A 22,837-nucleotide genomic window follows, 5' to 3' on the forward strand; every position below is an offset into this window, starting at 1 on the left:
ACATGATACTCACACTGCGAAGAATGATAGCACGTCGAGGGACACCTAAAACGATGTTTAGAGACCATGGAACAAATATCATCGGAGCAAATAAAGAAATCAAGACAGCGTTTGAAAAAATGATAGATAAATCCAAAGAAAAAGGAATTCAATGGTAATTCATACCTCCAGGAGCTCCACACATGGGAGGAGCATGGGAGAGACTAGTGCGATCAGTTAAAACCGCACTAACCGCTACCCTTAATACACGACATCCTCAAGAAGAAATATTACATACATTACTTCTAGAAGCAGAACACCTCATAAATTCAAGACCTATAACAGAGGTATCCCTAGATCCAGACGACCAAGAAGGTTTAACTGCAAACCACTTTCTGATTGTAAGATTAAGCGGGCACCATATATCACACAAAATGGATTCATTAACCCAACCATCGGCGACATTGTAATAATAATCCATAATTCCCTTCCCCGAGGCACCTGGCGAAGAGGTGAAATCATCCAAACCTACCCCGGACCAGACGGAAAAACACGTATAGTGGACGTTCGCACTACCGCCGGAATACTAAAGCGACCGGTTTCCCGCCTAGTGAAAATCGCGCCATCTTCCTCCTCAACATGAAGTGCTCCAGATGTCATCTTCGCACGGAGGGGAGACTGTTGAAGATTCACGATACCTAAATTGATTAAGTAAATTTTGTTAATTTACTTAATCAATTTAGGTACTTATTGCTTCAATACTTTTGCGAGACCTTGTATCAAACAGTTGATTATTATAATAAGGAAGTTGTTTTAATAGTCAATAATGTAGATATATATGGTTATTCGTATGAAAAATATAAGTTAGTTGCGAGACCTAATCTCCGATAAGTCTATTTAGAGTATAGTTTATTAGTAATAAATAGCGAGCAAAATATGATTTATAGCTGTAAAATTAAGTATAAGATTATGTGAATAGTTATACGTAACATAAGATTTATTTAAATTAAACTGTCGATGCTTCCCCGTCACCAACCATACTGAAGCTAACCAAATTGTAAACAACCGCTTCACTCTTTATGTATCACTATCTCTGTCTACTAATATTGCTATCTCTTTTACCTGTATTTGCATCCTTGTCTCGCATATACTCTTATAAAGATACCGATATGCGCGCGCTTCTGTGAGCATAAAACCCCGCCTCACGCGGTCAAATCACGTGATGACGTGCTCGGCTGCCGTCGAGTGCACTCGCATGCACCGGCGCTCGGGTCCGCTACAAGTTCGGTTTCGCGTGACTGCCTACCGAACACACTGCGTCCAGCGGCGGCGTTCGGAACTACACGCCTCTCCTCCCCGATTGGGTTCCCGGTCTGCCGCCAGCGCCAAGCCCCGGGGACCGGGTCGGTGGGGTTACCGCAGCGGCGTGCCAACCGCCCGCGCGCTATAAGGCGCAGAGTGTTCGTGCGGAACACTACCGCCGCGCTTGAGGTCGGCCTGGACGCGATCATCGCGACCGGCCAGGCCACCCGCACCACCAAGGCCCACGGTGCTGGGCTCTCCTCCGGAGCGGGAGAAGGAACATTCACCGCAAGCCCGCTCTCTCTGTCGCCGGCGCCGTCTCGGCAGGCGACACCGACTACGTCGCTTCAAACGACGCCACAGCCGCCGCTGCTGCTGCCCCTGCCGCTACCATCGATATCGGAGGAGCGCCGAAGCCTGCAGCCAAATACCCTCCACTGATAGTGGAGACGTTGCCGTTGACCGGGTCGGTGGGGTTACCGCAGCGGCGTGCCAACCGCCCGCGCGCTATAAGGCGCAGAGTGTTCGTGCGGAACACTACCGCCGCGCTTGAAGCCCGTAGCTCACCTCAGCTGCGAAACCATAACAGCGGAACCGCATTAATTTCGCTGTGTTTTGTCCGTATGTAGGAGAAGCGGAACTGCCACGGAACTGCCTGTTCTAACGCATAGATTTAACTATATTCTATATCTTTCCCCGCGCGGTTTCGTCGATAATACTCCGACGCCAGCCACACTACCGCGCTCCGGCCGCCATTTTGTTGCGGTGCCGCGTTGTTTTCGCACGTGTTTGTGGAAATCGACAAAAATTAAAAGCGAAACTACATTTATTTCATAAAATGGACGTCGATTTCACAGAAAAATTAATTCAAGAGGTCAGAAATAGACCTATTCTTTATTTATTAAATCATCCGGATTATAAAAATAATATGAAAAAACTGCAGGCATGGAGAGAAATCCAGAGGGAATTAAATGAGGAAGGTATGTAGTCTTTTTATAATAATAATAGACTGTATTTGTAATGTATTTGTTTATTTTGCTTATAAGATAATATTATGTATTATATGTATAATTATTTATTTGTACTTATTATAGATAATATTATGATAACGTTAAGTTCTCTGCGTTTGTGTAAAATATTGAACGAATTTATCTCTGACCTCAAACGCTGCCGACGATGCTCTCTGTCGGTTGCCAGGTCTATTTTGTGGTAGAAAGGCACCTAGCTGTTCTATTTCAAAGCTGGAACTGGTATGTACGGCTGACTCTTTCGTCTGTATAAAGTTGTGCAAACAACAAGCTGCTTTTACAATTTTTATTGTGTTTGTCAAATCTGTTTCGAAAGGTCTTAGGAAAATCCTAAACTTCTGTGCCATTATTCCAAAAGCACATTCCACAACTACACGTGCTCGACTGAGCGCCTGATTAAATCTCTTTTTATCTCTATCTTGCATAGCCGCTTTTCTTACAAAAGGTCTCATCAAAAACGTTTCCAGCTTAAAGGCACCATCCCCTATTAAAACATAAGGCAAAGGATCTGTGCCTTGTTGTAATGGTTGGGCATTTGGTACATTAAGTTGACCAGTTCGCAATAGTTGTAAAAAAGGTGTTTTTTCAAATATAGTACTATCAGAATCTTTTCCAAACGATCCAATGTCAACATATATGAATTTGTAATTAGCGTCTACAACAGCCAATAACACAATAGAAAATTTACTTTTGTAACAGTAAAACATTGAGCCGCTATCTGGAGGGCATTTAATGGTAATATGCTTTCCATCCACGCTACCCAGGCAATGAGGAAATCCCCATTTCCCAAAAAAGTCTTCTGCGATATTGAGCCACATTTCTTGTGTAGGTTGTGGAATGGCTAATGGTTGTAAAACATTCCATATTTCCTGACATACTTCGGTCACTATTTTTGAAACTGTTGAATTTCCTATACGATATGAAAACGATAATGTCTTATAGCAATCTCCAGTAGTTAGGAATCTGCAATGAAAATAATATTAATTTTGAAATAATATTAATTTTGTCTTATTTTGTTATTTTTCAGTCGTAACTTTGAAAGCGAAGTGGAAGAATTTAAAAGACTCCTACAAAAAGTACAAATTATCTAAAAAGAGTACAAGTGGACAAGCTGCAAAAAAGCTTCAAAATTGGACTTGGGCAGATCAAATGAATTTCATTGATCCAGCAATTACATTGAATGAGACTCAAGGTAGTATGGCATCTCTGAATGTTGAAGAAGTTAATTCTACTAACTCTCAATCTACGGGAGACGTAACTACACAAGACGTTGCACAAGATACCCGCCCGCAAGAAACTCAAAACGCCCAACAAATTTATAGAAGGCATAGGAGAAGTAATCCGGATCCGGATCCAACAGATAGAATGATCCAGTACTTACAAAATAGAAGAGATCGCAACAGAAGTGAAGATAAAGTTGATGTAAAATGTGATGGAGTAGATTTATTATTTTTGGGATACGCTGATACTTTCAAAAAACTATCAAAGCGAACACAAATAAAAGCAAAATTTGATATCGCCCGAATTTTGATGGAGGCTGAATTAAGTGATCTGGAGGCTGTAACTTCTAACAGCAACTCTACTGCAACGGGTAGTTTCAACTACTCTGTTCTAAGTGATACCACGCATTCTCCGGCTACTCCAGGAAATTACTCCATGATCAGTGACGCAACAGTTACTGACAATGCTAATTATTATATTCTTCCACAAGAGGGCAATACGGCTATACCTACTGATTTAACAACCTCAAATCAAAATGATCATGAACAAATCAACATGTTTCACTTATCGTAGAGTTAGTAACATGCCGAATATTTTTTTTGTATTAATGATTAATAAATAAATAAATAATTTACTTACCTCAAAGTTAAGGCTAATCTTTCTCTGCTAGAAATAGCTTCCCTAAACCTTGTATTTTGTTTAGTAATATGTGGCTTCAAAAGATTATGTAGATCTTCAAAACTCCCTGGGCTCATTCTAAAATATGTATAAAAACGATCTTCATGTGACTCTAGTTCTTTACATAATAGGTTTTCTCCTAATTTCTTCCTTTTTTCATTAATCTCGTGCACCCAAATTCTACGAGATTTACGCCTTTTCTAAGTTAAAGTCCACAATAATATTTCCTCCTCCTCTGACTCTGATAACGACGACATTTCGCTCCGATGGCTGACTGATGACTAGCAGGTTCCGACGCCCGTTCCGCAACTACACAACTACACTTTATCGCAGCGGAATTCCTACAGCGGTTTCGCAACTGAAGTTTCGCAGCGGAGGTGTGAGAGGAGCCTGAGGTCGGCCTGGACGCGATCATCGCGACCGGCCAGGCCACCCTTGCCACCCGCACCACCAAGGCCCACGGTGCTGGGCCCTCCTCCGGAGCGGGAGAAGGAGCATTCACCGCAAGCCCGCTCTCTCTGTCGCCGGCGCCGTCTCGGCAGGCGACACCGACTACGTTCCAGACCACCGCTGACGTGCCTCCCAACCCAGGGACTAGAACCGCTGCTGCTGCGCCCACGGCGATGCAGACCCGCAGCACCAGTACCATCCCCGTGCTCACCGCGATTCACCGCCGTACAGGCGGACATCGCCGTGGGAAGATTCCCATCCCCGCCACAACGGGGACCCAGGATCCCGGCAGCGTTCACGCCGCCAAACATGCCCGCGCTATCGCCGAGCTCGCCGATGAACGCTTCGGCGTCCCCGAGCCCGACATATGCCGCCCGGACTCGGCAGACCGCTGGTGCGGTCCCTGCCCGCGCCACGCCACCAACGTCGCTGCAAACGACGCCACAGCCGCCGCTGCTGCTGCCCCTGCCGCTACCATCGATATCGGAGGAGCGCCGAAGCCTGCAGCCAAATACCCTCCACTGATAGTGGAGACGGTGCCGGATTGGCCGCACCACTTCCGGGAGCTGAAGAGGCTCCTGGGACACACACCAAACGGCAAGGGCGTCCGTTTGGTGTATAAGGGACTTGGGTATGAAACATACCGCTTCACTCTTTATGTATCACTATCTCTGTCTACTAATATTGCTATCTCTTTTACCTGTATTTGCATCCTTGTCTCGCATATACTCCTATAAAGATACCGATATGCGCGCGCTTCTGTGAGCATAAAACCTCGCCTCACGCGGTCAAATCACGCGATGACGTGCTCGGCTGCCGTCGAGTGCACTCGCATGCACCGGCGCTCGGGTCCGCTACAAGTTCGGTTTCGCGTGACTGCCTACCGAACACACTGCGTCCAGCGGCGGCGTTCGGAACTACACGCCTCTCCTCCCCGAATGGGTTCCCGGTCTGCCACCAGCGGCAAGCCCGGGAAACATACCCAAGTCGGACCAGGAGTTCCGCCTCATCCAGCGGTACCTGACCCAGCTGGAGGGTGCTAGCGGAATCTCCTGGTTCTGCCACTCATTACCAGTGGTACCTGACCCAGCTGGAGGGTGCTAGCGGAATCTCCTGGTTCTGCTACTCATTACCAGCGGAGAGGAGCCTCAAAGTGGCGATCCGCGGCCTGCCGGCTGACACGGATCCGGCACTTGTGGAGCAGGAGCTGCGCGAGCTCGGCTACATGCCGGAGCACGTGCGTGCGATCCCCGCCCGCCCGGGCAGACCGGGCTGTCTAATGTACGCGCAGCTGCAGCGTACGTCGGACCTCACCCCGGGCATATACGAGGTGCGCGAGCTCCTCTGTATGCCCGGCGTAATCATCGAGGCATGGCGCGGCAGGAAGGGGCCCGCGCAATGCCACCGTTGCCAGCAGTTCCGGCACTCCTCCCACAACTGCCACAGGCCTATTGCCTGTGTAAGATGTGGGGGAAGTCACCTAGCCCGGGACTGACCTCGTCCCTTGGAGGAGCCGCCGACGTGCGCCAACTGTGGGGAGGCACACACGGCGAACAACGCAGCCTGCGCAGTCTTCCGAAAGGAGGCCCGCAACCGCCGAGCAGGTACCATAGCGCGCACTGCCACAGTTGCGCGCGCCACCACTGCTGCCACTCTGAGAGGAGAAGCAGACGCACCCGGCTCGCTGACGGCCGCTGCCAACCAGCCAGGACAGCAGCAGGGCCACAAGCGACGCCGCAAGCGTTGCGGCAAGCGCGCCAAAGCGCGCAAGCAGTGCGCGCCACCTACAACGGCGCCTCCCAACATGACGACGGTGCAGCCTCCAGTGCAGCCCGCCGGACCGTCCAAGCCCACCGTGGTCGCTGCCCCCGAAAGGGGGACGAAGGCGAAGCGAGTGGCATTCCCGCAGCCGGAGTCACAACCGGCCCGCGGGCCCTTGGACCCTAGGACAACCAGAATTATCGGCACCCTCAACCAGGTGCTGATAGCTCTACAGGAGCAGCGAGACCCAATCCCGCTGCAAAATTGCATCATGGAGCTCTGCAATAACTGAACTCCACATTGCATTGGACGCCGACGGACTTTCTTCACAAAAAGTCCACCTATTGAGGCACCTTCTCTCACAGCACCGGGTAGACATCGGCCTGATAAATGAGACGCATCTCAGGCCAGCGAACAAACTGAAGATCCCTGGCTACTAAACCTACAGGGAAGATCACGTCTCACCGACCAGGACTGCGTACAGGGGATTAGCAGTCCTGGTCCGCCGGAACGTCATCCACCAAGCGCTACCAGTACCTCAGCTGCAGACATCATACGCCTTGGGCGTGGAAGTTTGTGTCGACCGCAAGCCTACCCGCGTTTACGCCTTCTACAAGCCTCCAGCGAATCGAATTGCAGTGGCTGATGTCCACACCCTGCTGGACTCGCCACTGCCTACGATCATCGCTGGAGATTTTAACGCAAAACACACAGCGTGGAACTCCTCCTCTGTTAACCCAGATGGCAGGCGCCTCCTGGACGACGCAGACCGCCACGGCTACGGGGTGCTGGGACCAGAAGTGCCAACCCACTACCCATACGGCGCATCCTTCATGCCTGACGTCATCGACCTAGCAATCACGCGCGGCCTCGCCGTTGCGCCAACGATTGACGTCCTGGACGACCACTTAATCTCAGACCACCAAGTAGTACTCCTAACACTGAATACCACACCGACCATAACAACACCGTCGGCCCCCAAACAGCGCCAGGACTTTGGAATGAAGAACCCAGCAGACGTCGACCGACTCGCCTTGGACTTTAGCGCCACTATGTCTACCGCACTTCGACAGTCCAGACTAGACGCTGCAACCACGAGAAGACCGCCCCAGCTCCCTGCTCATATAAAGGCGATGATTGAGCAGAAGAGAAAGCTACGTAGGAAGTGGCAAAACCTGCGATGCCCGAATATGAGATCGAGACTCAACTCAAGAGGCCCTCGAAACAGCGGCCGTCGAATCCTGGCGCTCTGTCATCGAGCGGGCAGGCGAAGACAACACAAACGTGCACCGACTATGCCGCCGACTGTCCGGAAAATCCACTCCGATTAGGCCCCTCAAGGCCGGTGACGGAACCCCCCGCTACCAAGCCGAGGACCGAGCGGAGATCTTCGCGGATTATCTGGAGACTCAATTCTTACCGAACCCAATACAGGATGTACAACATGTAGAAGCTATCGAGAAAGAACTGGAGGAATATTTAATTGTGGACGGCTTGAAGAAAAGATTTGGAAATGTTGAACAAGTTCATTTGTTAGCTGCTGCGACCATTTTAGATCCTAGATTTAAAAAAAAATCATTTTACTGACCATGTAGCCTGTTCTCGAGCGATAAATAAAATAAACACTTCAATTTTGGATATTACACGACAATCACTTCCACAAACAAATAGTGTGGAAGTCGACGCAATAGAAAGCACTGATAAGGATATGAAAAACGGAATATGGGATTTTCATAAGTTGCTTGTGAAAAAGCAACTCTCTTTATGCAATGCACTTGCACAGGAAAATCAAGGCTTAAATGAAGAATTCAAACATTATTTATCGCAGGCAGTTGTGCACCTGAAGTATGATTCTGTACTTTACTGGCAAGAACAAAAGAGCTCCATTTATCATCACGTTCACCCAATCGCCATGATGTATATGAGTATCGTTGGATGATCCGTTCCTTGTGAGCGCCTGTTTTCAATTGCTGGAAACATCGCATCGCAGTGATGAGCGTAACCGCTTGGATCCCAAAAGGCTTGACAGACTGTGGTTTTTAAAAAGTTTAGATATTGAGCATTGGGAACCAACCCAGTTATAATTCCCAATGCTTAATATTTAAACTTTTAACTCTTACCTTATTTTTTACTTTTTTGCAATCAATAAAAACATTCAGTATATAAATACTTATTTTTTTTTATAGTTGATCTTATAGTTTGATACGGTAATAAAAATAATTCTTATTTTTGAATTCCCGGATTTTATTGATAAGATATCGTTAAATGCAATATTAATCTTGTTTTTAGTAAAATTGATACAAATTTACATTGTAAACGCAAACTTGAAAAAAAGATCGATTTTTTAAGAATCGATTTTGTAGGCCTCGATTTTTTCGTGAATCGATTCATTAGACTACGATTCGAATCGATTTAAAAATCGATCTTTTTCGTAAAGAATCGCCATCCCTAGTGTCGTATACACACTCGGACCCAAGTTGGGTCCCGACTTTGGTCGGTCCAATTTACTTTTATATTATTTTTATTTTATTTTGATAAATAGCCAGCCGTCATTGTGTTCATCTCCGTCATCGGAGAGCGACTGCAGCACGGAGGAGGAACAGGACCAGCCGGGGGGGGGATGCGTCCTCCCCCTTCGCCCCGCGAGCGTCTCTGGCGCGAACCCCGCCTGGCTCGGTAACGGTGGAGTCTCCTACGGTTCCTCCGCGGAAGAATAGATCTCCGCCTGGAAAGCCACCAGTTACAATGACACGAGGCAAGGGCCCACTAACTTCGCCGGAGGAGCGAAGACCGTCTGACAAGGTGCGCCTCTGCCGCCCGGCCACGCCTGCCCGTGTGCCCTCGATAACGGGGGCCACCTTGAGGCCCGGTCCGCCTCAGTCAAGCCGCCCTGCAACGCCGGAGGCTGAGGCTGCTCCCACGGGCAGCGACCATGGAGGTCAAGAGGGCTCTCCCATGCTGTCCCGGGCCTCAAAGCTTGAGCTGCTCACCGGGTAAACAAGAATCTGTCGTCCATCAGGGCTGCTGTGACGGGCCCAACCTCAAAAATCAAGAAAGAAGGAACGAACGCCATCAGTTCAAGCGTGCAGGGCACCTTGGCGGTGGTAGCCGCCCTTAGCCTGCGTCTAAGTGAAATGGAGGCTGAACTGGCGAGAGGTAGCGCAAGGTGCGCGGAGTTGGAAAGAAGTGCCGAGGTACTCAGGGCTCCGCTGGCGGTCCAGCTACGGCCACTACTCCGTCATATGCGTCGGCGCTAAAAGTCTCAAGCCGTGCTCCTTCGGTCCCTATCCCTCGGGCACAGGGCCCTGTGCTAGCTTTCTACCCGGCTTCGGACCAGGTGGAGGTTCTGCGCCACTAAGGCAGAACTGAAAAGGGCGGTGAACCCCAGAGTACTAGATGTGCAGATCGCACAGGTGCGCAAATTAGGAAACGCAGGCGTCGTGGTGCAGACCACATCCCCGTCGGACGCTGACCGGCTCCGCAACGCAGCACCAGCCACGCTTCGGGTTTCGGAGCCGAAGAAAGTGGCACCGAAGGTACGTCTCCGGGGTATCGATGGCAACCCCAAGTCGGAGGAAGTGCTGCTGGCCCTGCACGACCAAAACCTGCGCTTCAGTTCGGACTGGTCCCTTGAGAAACTAAGGGCCCAAACGAAGATATTTAAGAAAAACGGCAGGTTTGGTACAACAACAGTTGTTTTGGAGTGCCCCGGGGGGCACTCCAAACTAAGGAGCGGGTCTTCATCGGATGGCAGGCGGTGGAGGTCTGCGAACGCCAAGTGCCAAGTCTACGGACACCCCGAAAAATACTGCAAGTCGAAGGATGTGGTCTGCGGAAAGTGCGGCAGCGTCGGCCACAGAAAAGACGCCTCGTCCCTTAGCTTACAACACCGAATCAAGTGAAAATGGCGGTTTTTAGATTTGAATGCCATTGGATGTAGCTGCGTAATACGCGTCGAACCATTGGTCACTTGATAGAGATTTCAGCCAATCAGAAGCCGTAATTTAAAAAATAGTGACAGCGCTCAAGTCGGTTGGCCTCGCAACACCGCACAAGTCGTTAGTCTGTCAAACTTTGCGCGTGTTAGGAAATAGGGAATTATAGCACTTTATCTATGATAAACCCGATGATTATATTAATTTGCGCGCGGGCAATCTTCCGAAATGTCGCGAAACTGGATCCCGGCGCGAGGGGAGCGGTGCGCGGGGACCAACCGCGCTCGCGTCTTTCTAACTTCGCACGGCTCGTCAGTCGCCCAGGTCTCTGCTAGAGGCTGGACGGCGCGCGGCCGCAGTGCGGCCGCCGCCGCATTATTTCTTTTTACGACTCTCACCTGATTGCTGTTTTTTTGCCTTAGACCTTAAGGATACTTACCCTCGAGCTATCTAAACCCCGTGTATCGGGTAAGTGTTGAACGATTCCTTAAAGTTTAGACGTTAGAATATCTTTTAATTAGGTAAATTACACGCATGCGGGTCGGCCATTACGCTCGTTGCCTTTGTTCTTTGTTCTCGCACATTGACCCATGCAATCGATCATATTTGGCTTAATCCTTGCATATTCTTTGTTAAAATTTCATCTAAATGTTTTAATTCCTATTTTTTTTATAATTAAGTTTCCTATTTCGATAAATTCCCAGATTCTCATACTATAGTAGTTCTCTGTATTTTGCTAATAACCTCACGTACCTTTTGCTATTTGCTATCTTTTAATTAATATTAGTCTTAATGTCTTTTGTTTTATTTTAATGCTTCTCACGCTCTCATAATGTAAACTCCGTCTGATTGTGAACAACGCATCCGCCATCTTGCGCAGTGCTTGCCGCTTAGCTGAGCCACGTGTTTGCAATCAAACGAGTTGAAGCGGAATTATTTTTCACACGCTGGACGAAAATTCCAGGGTTCGAGTTTCGAGTTTCTCAAGTTCGAGATCAAGTCTCGAGTTCACACTCTGCTGTTGTCGACGTCACCTCCGACGCCGATCTCCGGGTGCAGCTGAAGACCACCTCGTCTTCGCCTGCCTCGCTTCGAGTTCCTCGCTTCAAGTTTCGAGTTCCTCGCTTCAAGTTCGAGTTCAAACCCAAGTTCCGGGCTCGACTCTCTACTGTTGTCGACGTCACCTCCGACGCCGATCTCCGGGTGCAGCTGAAGACCACCTCGTCTTCGCCTGCCTCGCCTCAAGTCTCAAGTTTCAAGTTTCAAGTTCCGGGTTCGACTCCCTGTTGTTGTCGACGTCACCTCCGACGCCGATCTCCGGGTGCAGCTGAAGACCACCTCGTCTTCGCCTGCCTCGCTTCGGGTTCGACTCCCTGTGGTTGTCGACGTCACCGTCAACGTGCCGTCTCCTGGTGCAGCTGAAGACCACCTCGCCTTCGCCTGTTCCTTCTGGGCCACGCAATCAACGGCTACAAGGGCAGTACTCGCCCACTGCAGAATTTGGAAGCGAACTAATTGACGGGCCCTTTCACCCACGACCGCTGACCTTGTTACCCTAAATAAATTTGTGATTACGTTTTCCATCTTTTAATACACTCTAACTAGAACCGTATCAGTGGATAGAACGTTACAATTTGGGAATAGATGATTTATAATGGAAACGATATACTTAAGGAAATATTGTTGTGACGAAACAAGAGTCGTATGTATTGGTGATGGAGTTGAGATAAGTTGTTAGTACTATGTTGGTACCTGATGTTGCATCAGATAAGTATATCTCTTATATCCTTTGGGTTATTCAGGTATACAGATAGCGTATGTAGCAGAGGTTGCTCTATACAAACAATTTGTTTCAAAAGTCCTGATGTTATAAGTGATCATAGTAGTTATTTTTGACCTGTCTTATATGTCTTGTATCAAAGGGCCTAGCGTTATAACATATGATAATGTTGTAATTGTGTTTATAAGTCTTGTTTTAATTGATTGAATAAAAGAGCAACGGTAGAGTTTCTTGCTAGTGGTCTTCTCTGCCGAAGACAGCTTTCGAACTGGTAGTAAAGTCATTTGAAGGTAACAAGTAATATCAATTATAAAGAAGCTTAATATACAGTATTACAGTCAGTCCAGTTGTTTTATTTCACTTCTTGGGAAGTCAGGTTTATAGAGTACAGACCCACAACACTGCTCTAAAGCAGGTTGGTGGGCTTTAAAGATTTCTTTTATAAAATTGAATACTTTAATAGGAAGGAAGAATAATAGTCATGAGAATAAATGATTACTGCTAAGAAACTAGGTATTTAGCTTCAATAATACTGTTAATTAATGAAAGATCTAAGTGCCACCCTGAACATTGTGGGTATTATAGTGAATAAGTGAATACCTAGCCTTCCATTCTCTATATTTTTTTAGCACGCACGTAAGTTCTTGACGCTCCGTGATTATTCAATTTTTATGTGAATTTTATCGCTGAAAGGTCCATGCAAGAAGTTTTAATGGAAGATTAAGAGGTAAGCTATAGAATAAAGTAATGTTTATTGATTTACGCTTATTAATGAAACAAAATGATAATAGAATATGTTCACTACTTACGCGGTGTTTACTAACAATTTTTTCTTAACTTAGGCGGTGTTTCAAAATGTATTTTATTTCTTTTAGGATGCTCAATAATTAAAAAATACACTATGGATGAAGAAGAAATTGATTCCTGGAGTAATCTGAGTTCAGGTGATGAATTGTTATGTGCCCAATTACGTTAATTACAATTACAAGAATCAGGACTGATGTCAAAACATAAACGGCGTAAACTAAGTTGCAAAGAAGATAAAAAAAGAATTAAACTAGGTTAGTATTGAAGGTTTGTTTTGAGGTCCGCATTTATTTCTTGTTATTTACATTTTTAGTGCAATAATTCCTATTATTTGTTTTAGATTTGAAGCAAAAAGATAACACTAGTTCTTCTGATACCAAAGCATGCAATTCTCCTACTAAATACGAAATTATCGCAACACCAATAAATGATCAAAACTTCGGGGAGTCCATAAAAAGTATTTTGAAGAGCCAGGACAATGTAATCTCAATATTAGATCAAAACATGGACTTGGATATTGAAAACATTGACATTAACAATATACAAGTTATAGAAAAAGTTGGTAATGATTTCATTGATCTGCAACAGGAACCACCCGAATTTGCTACGGTAGCCATCGAGTATCTTGAGTCTTCTGTATTGGATGTAGCCAATATCACGGTAGAAAATGAGAACGTTGTACAAGAACTAGGAAATGCTTCAAACCAAGATATTCTCGTATCTACGAATACTCAAGACCCAGTTTCTGATATAGTCACAAACAATACTCAATGTCAAATTCAAATTCAAATTCATTTATTTCAAGTAGGCCTACTTTATAAGCACTTTTGAAACGTCAAGTATGCATGTTTGTGTGACTCTACCACCGGTTCGGAAAGCAGATTCTACCGAGAAGAGCCGGCAAGAAACTCAGTAGTTGCTCTTTTCCAACATCAACATTTACAATCATTTTGCTATCTTGCGGGAGATGAGAGCGAGGCTGGCTGCTTCCATTCTACCTTGTCATTGAGGAATTCATCAAATGTATAGTAACCTCGCTGTACTAGATGCGTTTTTACACATTTTTTAAATGTATGCATTGGTAGGTCAAGAATTTCCTTAGTGTAATGTAATGTACAGATAAAAATAATACAACCCAAAACAATATGCAGCAATCCAATGTCTCTGCTACTCCATCGTGTTCTTCAAAAGTGGTCATACTCAGTGATGTTCCCTATCACGGTGATTTGTTAAGTTATAAAAAACGACAGAACAAGGCGTCAAAAGACCCAAAGAAATATAAACGCAATATTTATAAAGAATTACGGATGAAAGGTGAAAATTATTTGGGATACAGAAGAGACAGAAAAGCAAAGATTAATGAAACATTTCAAGTGAAACAAGACGTATTTAAGCCTGCAAGATCCATGAAACCACCGTGCACTTCTACGTTTTGCAAGAAATCTAAACTCAGGTCATGTGACAACATAAATGAAGAACAGCGGAAACATTTGTTTGAAAATTTCTGGCAGAATATGAACTGAGAGCAGCGAAGATCATTTATAACTTCACACGTTAACAAAATACCAAAGAAAATTACTAAAAATCCAGAATCATCCAAAAGAACTGATAGTCGAACTTACGTTTTGACGATTGATAACGTACGTCACCAAGTCTGCAAAAAAATGTTCTTGGCCACTCTTAGAATTAAAGATTGGTTTATCAGATATTGGTTGACATATGTCCCTTTCCAGAATGTTGAATAGTTCAACCCGGGGAGCATGTGCGGGAACGATATACTTGTTTGTAACGCACGGGAAAAGACGCGCGGGGGGCCAGGCGAGTCGACGGGGACATCGCACGGTCGCGGCGGCGAAAGGCACTCGCAAACGGACCACCGACGACGCGATCAACGATTTTAGACAATTGTTAACAACGTTGTTATTCTCATTATAACCAGCTTTATATACAGTCCACTTAGTTTTATTTATAAACACATCAAAGCGGCCGTGAGGACGCCAACAGTAATAATTGATCTTTTTCTGTAAAGTATCTAATCTAATCTAAATTTCAGCATTTGTTCAAATAACTTTCCCTTGCATGATGTCAATGAGATGGTCTGTAAGAATGACAATCGGATGAAGATTTATCTGGCTTTAAAATTGGTATTTTGTATTGAATTTTCCAACTCTCTGGAACACTTTATAATTGACCTAATTTATACATCTTTTTAATCATTATATATGGGATGTTATCTAAACCAGGTGCAGTGATTTTCCTTGATTGAAATGCTATAATAAATTTACTAAAAGTAAATGACCGTAACAGTAGCATAGACTTGTCAGAAATATTATTATCGTCAAAAACAGATTTATTTTTAAATGTTATATCCTGTTTAAAATTTGAAATAAAAAAATTTAAATTGTAACTGACTTAGTTCCTACAGTCCTTCTTCCAGTAGTTCTTTGTCTCGCGCTATCGTTGTGTTCAACTCAAACTATATAGTGTGGAGTAAATTTATCGTATGCGTCATGTAACCCAATGTGACTGTGTACGTTTTAACGGACCTAACACCATTTATTGGTTGCTACCTCTGACAGTTTCTTTTGTACAGGAAATAAGTGCTACTGATTAGATTTACAATAATTGTAACTGTTAAATAGTGAACATTGCGTCAAGCGGACCCCCCCTTGTCGTGAACGGACTGTAACCCCTTGGATTACCTGTTTCCTTTGACACTTGATGTTTACCGCCTACCCACGACTACATCGTCCAACTCGCGGCCCGATAAGCTCTTCGGCCAAGAACCAAACTAATGTCAGGCGACGAAACGGAACTGAAAAAAGAAACATCTCCTTAAGGAAGACGTCGGAAGTTCAGCACCATCCTACAAGATTAGAGACGTAAAAATCAAGCAGACTCGCAAGTCCCCAGTTAAGAAGATGGCCGTCTCCTATTTTGAAGAACAGTTCGCTTCATTGTTGAGTACATTATCTAAGTAGTCGGCAACGACGTTCGTTTGCTTCCTGTTCAGCAAAATATGACGGAATAAGGACTTCGGAGACAGTTAAAAATTTGCTATCAGCTGCTAGGGTATTAAAGAACATTGAAAAAATCAGTGATGAGGAAGCTCTTGATTGCCTACCATTACTATTAACGGATGATGCTGGTTCTTGGTGGCAAGGCATTAAAGGAAACATTCATTCTTGGACAGACAGACTTTGAATGTAAGCTTCACCATGCATTTGCTCCTCTTAAGCCTGCCTGTGTAATTTATCAAAAAATCCTGAAAGACAGACAGGATATAAATACGTCTACAGAAGTTTTTATTAATAAAAAAGGATTTTTGTTGTCAAACGTATGAGCTTTACAAGGAAGATTTCGTTAACTTTCAAAATAATATCACGGAGCCTTCAATTTTGAGTCAACAGATACAAGCCAGTCTACCTGAACCAAGTGTAACTGAAGTTAGAGCTTATGGACCACATATACCAGTGTGTACAATAAGGCAGAAAACAACATTGTTCGATGGCTACTCTCCCATAATGGATGCGCTATATCGAGATGCTACGAGTAGAAAGTCCATAGACGAGGCAGATTTAGAACTATCTCCAAGGTCTGCTGCCTTGTTTCCAGAAGTGGAATTAGCCTCGATAGAAATATGGAATTTGAAATCAGACGAGACTAAGCAGCTGAAAGAACTTTTGGCAGATAATAAAGATATTTTTACACCCAGTAACGAACCAACGAGCCATACGGAGCATCAGATGGATAGTGGAAATAGCCGCCCAGTCGCCGTTCCACCTTATCGACTTTCACCACAGAAGACTGAACTTCTAAAGGTAGAAATCGAGAAGATGCTTGCGGGTGAAATAATCGAGCCCTGCACATCGCCACGGTCATCCCCAGTAGTACTCGCACCAAAAGAAATACGGAGGGACAAGAGTATGCATTGACTATAGACAATTAAATGCAATAACAGTCGCTGATAAATATATATATATCATATTATTTACAATATTAGTATCTATATTATACACCATATTATACATACATAATATTAAACAGATTATCATAATAACTAATAATCACGACAATCATATCCGACATAACAGTATCAATATTACACGGCATTCAAATCGTTTCACATACGCACACAAGCGCGCGACGGCCACCGGCCGGGCGCGCGCGCCGTTTCTGTGGAACTTTAGTATGATCTCGATACTTTACGCAACACCTGTGTCGCTTGTCGCTTATCGTTATCGCTCTGCCATATGTTCATCTATTACCGCTAATCTTCGCTTGCAACTGTCACTCTTTACTCCTTCTGCTTATTTACTATGGTGTTTAATTTCATCTGCCTATTTCTAACTTCTGTGCTTGTGTTTACTGTGTACCTATCACCGTGTGAACATTAAACGGATTTATCTCTGGACTACTTGTTTTCGTGAATCCCATAGAAGGTATTTATTAGAATAATTATATATCTGCCTATAGAAGAAGACAACAACCACCATATACGGGACGAAGACCAAATCAAGACTAGCTTTGTTACTCCTTTCGGAATGTTTAAATTCCTGCGCATGCCGTTGGGTTTAAAAACGCACCAGCTACCTTTCAGCGACTGATGGATGGTTTTCGAGTGACGCTGAGCCACATCAAGCTTTTGATCATCAAGATTTAATTGCACGATCACCAACTTTGGAGCAACATCTCAAAGATCTTAAAGACGTATCTGCTCGTTTACGCGACTACAACTTAAGAGCCAATAAAGAAAGAAATGTAAATTTTGTCTCGCAAAGGTTAAGTATTTGGGACACTTGATTACACCTGAAGGCTTACAGATGGACCCAGATAACATCAAAGCCATAACCAACATGGCTGTACCAACGAACATTAAACATCTGCAGTCATTTTTACAAATGTGTTCTTGGTATCGACGCTTTGTACCTAATTTTGCGAAATTTCGGAACCTCTTAAATTCGAATTGGCAAGAGCAGACTGAGATACAAACCTAAAGGAGAAATAAGGTTTCATCATAAGGGAACGGTGCAACTTTTGTAAGTTGATGGGCCACAAAACTGAAGAATGTCGCAAGAAATTAGAAGCAGAACAAAATTCACTCTCTTCTAATTCATCGGCACATTTACCAAATAAGGCTATTGCAACCAGTCAAGTCCCTTTACCTACAGCACCGAAATTTTCTTGTTGTGGCACACCAGCGTGGCGCAGCAATTGCGAAACCTGCACGAAACCGAACCTAAGTTACCGGATGATGAGATACTAACAACTCTCTCTTGTTACTTTAGACGGACGGACTGTTTCTACAACGTTTATTGTGTTGCCTTATTCCAAAGAAAACAAGACACTTGGGGTTGCCTTTATAAGTGCCATCTGGCTTGAGAAATGTGCCAGCAACCTTTCAAAAATTAATCGATGGCTTTAGAGCAGTATTGCAAGACGTAAAAATGCTAGCTTACCTAGATGATCTCATAATAATGGCGCCAAAATTCAAATCAAGATTTGCAAAATGTTGATAACTCGGATGCTGAAAGCGTGGCTTCTTCTTCTACCAATGTATCAGTCTTAAAACAGCAAACATTGACATCTTGCTTAACAAATATAAAATCATTTGGAGGTAAGGCATGAAACTAAAATCTTTTGAATATTTTTTTATGAAAGTGAGATGCATACAGGATCAATAAATAATTAAGACTTTATTTTATTTATTTTCAGATACTGGTATTAAGCGTGGTCAAATAACCAATGCAATAGTCTTCATGATCGCAAAAGATGGATTGCCTTTAAATACTGTGGAAAAAACAGGATTTTGATATTTAATGAAAGTAGTGGCCACCACTTTATAAAGTTCCAGACAGAAAAACAATGACCCACATGATTGACGATAAATATAACATTCTTTCGACACAACTGAAACTAAAAATACAAGAAGTAGAAGCACTATCTTTAACTGCAGATGTTTGGACTGACTCGCATAATAGTCAAAGCTACTTAGGCTTAACTGGTCATTGTATTTATGAAAGTAAATTATTGAGCATAGTTTTTGGTGTAACTGCTCTAACAGAACCACACAATGCTGACTACTTAGCACAAGTAATTATCAATATGACGGAAAAATGGGGCATCACAAGTAACAATGTGGTAGCGTTTATCACGGACAATGGCGCTAATATCGTTAAAGCTGTCACAAATGTTTATGGCAAAAATAAACACATGCCATGTTTTGCCCATACATTAAACCTAGTAGCATCAAAACCATTTGACAATAAGGATGGACTGGAAGAAGCCAAGAATTTACTAACAGCTGTCAAAGATATTACCACATATTTTAAACATAATACATATGCTGCTGATTCTTTAAAGAAAGCTCAGGGTCATCAAACAAAGCCTTTGGGGCTTGTTCAGTCTGTGTGTACCAGATGGAATTCTGTTTTTTATCAATTGGAACGATTTGTTGAGTTATCCGAAATAATTGCGCCAATATTACTCAAGTATCCTAAAGCGCCAACAATGCTAACTGCACAGCAGTTAGAATTTATAAAAGATCTTATAAATATATTGAGACCATTAGAAGTAATAACTAAAGAAATATCGGGAGAAGACTACGTTACAGCCAGTAAAATTATACCCATCGTGTCTTGTCTGACTGAAACATATAATAAAATGAAAAATTCAACGGATATTGGTGTTAAAACAAGGACTTTAATTGTGGACGGCTTGAAGAAAAGATTTGGAAATGTTGAACAAGTTCATTTGTTAGCTGCTGCGACCATTTTAGATCCTAGATTTAAAAAAAATCATTTTACTGACCATGTAGCCTGTTCTCGAGCGATAAATAAAATAAACACTTCAATTTTGGATATTACACGACAATCACTTCCACAAAATAATAGTGAGGAAGTCGACGCCATAGAAAGCACTGATAAGGATATGAAAAACGGAATATGGGATTTTCATAAGTTGCTTGTGAAAAAGCAACTCTCTTTATGCAATGCACTTGCACAGGAAAATCAAGGTTTAAATGAAGAATTCAAACATTATTTATCGCAGGCAGTTGTGCACCTGAAGTATGATCCTGTACTTTACTGGCAAGAGCTCCATTTATCATCACGTTCACCCAATCGCCATGATGTATATGAGTATCGTTGAATCATCCGTTCCTTGTGAGCGCCTGTTTTCAATTGCTGGAAACATCGCAAGTGATGAGGGTAACCGCTTGGAGCCCAAAAGGCTTGACAGACTGTTGTTTTTAAAAAGTTTAGATATTGAGCATTGGGAACTATAGTTCCCAGTTATAATTCCCAATGCTTAATATTTAAACTTTTAACTCTTACCTTATTTTTTACTTTTTTGCAATCAATAAAAACATTCAGTATATAAATACTTATTTTTTTTTTTATAGTTGATCTTATAGTTTGATACGGTAATAAAAATAATTGTTATTTTTGAATTCCCTGATTTTATTGATAAGATATTATTACAATATTAATCTTGTTTTTAGTAAAATTGATACAAATTTACATTGTAAACGCAAACATGAAAAAAAGATCGATTTTTCGTGAATCGATTCATTAGACTACGATTCGAATCGATTTAAAAATCGATCTTTTTCGTAAAGAATCGCCATCCCTACCACAAGCCCCATACCTTCAACAAGTTCTGCTCCAGATCTCGTTCAGCTAATCCATAAATTATCACCATTGCCTGACGCTGCAAAAAAACGAACTGCAGCTCGTAAAAGGAAATGTGAACGAAGTGAAATTCTAACGTCATCACCATACAAAAAAGTAGTAGAAGAAAAAGAAAATATCGGGAAAAACAAAAAGAAGGAAATAGGATCTAAGTTTAAAGTAGCGATTGAAGGCTATTTAAAACAACCAAAGGAAAAAGTATAGAGAAAGGAAAACAAGCTAAGTCTAATTATATAAATAAATACTTAGAAAATACATATAAACACCCAGACACTGAAAAACATTCATGCTTATCGCACAAACATTTTCCAGTAGCGGGAATCGAACCTACAGCCTTGGGCTCAGAAAGCAGGGTCGCTGCAAACTGTGCCAATCGGCCGTCAAAATGTAATGATCCAATGAGTAATGTCCAATAACAGGTTTGAACAGTTAAAAAAGAATTGCACTTTTAATAGCAATTGGTAACCCAGGGCATGATTGCCTATTCAAGATACGTCCGGTTATTGATGAATTAAACTCCAAATTCTCATCAGTTGCAATGCAGCAACGCTTATCCATACAAAAAATGTGCGCAACCAAAGTAGACAACTTTCTTAAGCACTTGCCCAATAAACCTCATAAGTGGAGGTTCAAACTGTATGTTCTGTGCAGTATGCAAGGATTTGAGGTATCAACAACAAACTTTAAAATTGACCAGATTTGAGCGCAACCAGCAATATTGTCCTTGTAGCTCAAGATATACCTACGCAAGTCAATCACATTTTTATACATCTATGCCATTGGTATACTAACTTGGCAACTCAAGGAATTTTTTCAGTTGGGACAGTTCAACAAAATAGAATAAATACCTAATCCAAAACTACCTGATAAAAAAAATTATGAACAAATCTACTCCAAGGGATGCGATGAAGAAAGAGTCACAACATTTGAAGGTGTGAATATGCGCGTCACAGCATGGAAAGACAATGTTGTCACATTACTGGCATGCTATATTGGTGCTTTTCCATTGTATAATGTATCTAGATATAAAAAAAAAAGATGCTGATTCCATTTTTAGGGAAGTTTACATTTAATTATATGAGGTTAGTTTTCTGGGAAGGTATAGTCAGAAGTCAAGAAAATGGTAAATTGGTATTTTTTTCCTCTTTCCGACCTGGCAGTGATCAATTAGTAGATATTATATAAAAAAAATTAATTGGTAAAAATTTATCTAAAAAAGATATCCTAATCTCAGGACAGTTTAGTAATTAACTGGCCTTTGTTGACCCTGTAACAAGAGAGTAGCAAAAGAAAATAAAAGAAGTTATACAAGTTCCAAAGAAGTGATGTAGCCAGTTGCCCCACCAAAAGCCTTTGGTACGGGGATCCTTGCAATGCAAAACCCTAATATTTGCAAAGGGCATTCAACCATACATTGCTGGAAATGTAATGTTAACCTTTAACAAAAACAATATTCCTTTTAATAAATATCATAGTGAGTAATTTTATTATTTCACTGAACATTTGTTGTCAACAGGTTAGTTTCTGATTACACAATGTTAATTTCCACTAGCCCATTTTTTTTTCTATATAAGCAGGTAGTTTTATGAATATATTTGTTTATTATTTTTCCCATATTATAGACATCTTTACATACTTTACATCCAAATAAATTGAATTTGCCTAAAAAGTGAAAATCACACATTTAAGGGTTAATGCGAAGTGTCAACTATTGACAAATGAAAAGATTTTTCACTAAATATTTATGCACTTATATTTGGTAGTAAGTTAAAAATGTCCAAAAAATAGTTTTTTTATACTAAACTATTCAAAAAGAAGAAGTAATCAATATTATTTCAAAGAGATTCAAACAATTTGTCCCAATTTTTAATACTAAACTGGCAGAAAACTTTTTAGGAGTAAACAGTCCACCAGTAAGCAGCTTCAACAGTCGAAAGGTAAGCACCTTTCGGGGCTCGATTTGGAATCCCAGCATGCACCTTTAACTTTTCTTAGTTATGTGCGTTTACTTAAATATCAACAATACACTGTACAGGTGGTACAGAGGCTCAAAACTGACAGCGATTTCCCACAAACGGTTTACTATCAAATTCTCTACAGATATGAAAATGACCCCTTTTATGATATCAATATTTTTCACTATTTAAAAATGAGTGGATTTAGCTGACTCTGATACTATATCCCCTCTTATCATAACCAAACTTA

The 22,837-nt window shown here is 42.7% G+C and overlaps 2 protein-coding genes and 1 pseudogene across 2 annotated transcripts; all 3 read left to right on the forward strand.

Annotated features, from left to right (window-relative positions):
• Window positions 1–2,043: 2,043 nt before the first annotated feature.
• Window positions 2,044–4,103, forward strand: LOC120635052. Its single transcript, XM_039905957.1, has 2 exons — window positions 2,044–2,261; window positions 3,337–4,103. Exons 1-2 carry the CDS (start codon window positions 2,120–2,122, stop codon window positions 4,101–4,103), a joined length of 909 nt encoding a protein of 302 aa, XP_039761891.1. The 5' UTR covers window positions 2,044–2,119.
• Window positions 4,104–12,989: 8,886 nt separating this feature from the next.
• Window positions 12,990–18,683, forward strand: LOC120635053 (annotated as a pseudogene).
• Window positions 18,684–18,806: 123 nt separating this feature from the next.
• LOC120635055 (zinc finger BED domain-containing protein 4-like) lies at window positions 18,807–20,090 on the forward strand. The gene has a single exon (XM_039905958.1). It carries the CDS (start codon window positions 18,807–18,809, stop codon window positions 20,088–20,090), a length of 1,284 nt encoding a protein of 427 aa, XP_039761892.1.
• The last annotated feature ends 2,747 nt before the right edge of the window (window positions 20,091–22,837 follow it).

This window comes from Pararge aegeria, chromosome 26 (assembly GCF_905163445.1).
Source record: "Pararge aegeria chromosome 26, ilParAegt1.1, whole genome shotgun sequence".
Classification (NCBI taxonomy): Eukaryota; Metazoa; Arthropoda; class Insecta; order Lepidoptera; family Nymphalidae; genus Pararge; species Pararge aegeria.

What these genes read in the sequence shown, in the direction of transcription:
- LOC120635052 (XM_039905957.1), top strand. Translation starts at nt 2,120, where the DNA reads ATGGACGTCGATTTCACAGAAAAATTAATTCAAGAGGTCAGAAATAGA. An exon ending in GAGGGAATTAAATGAGGAAG is followed by an intron (nt 2,262 to 3,336) that starts GTATGTAGTCTT and finishes GTTATTTTTCAG; the next exon opens with TCGTAACTTTGAAAGCGAAG.
- LOC120635055 (XM_039905958.1), top strand. Translation starts at nt 18,807, where the DNA reads ATGACCCACATGATTGACGATAAATATAACATTCTTTCGACACAACTG.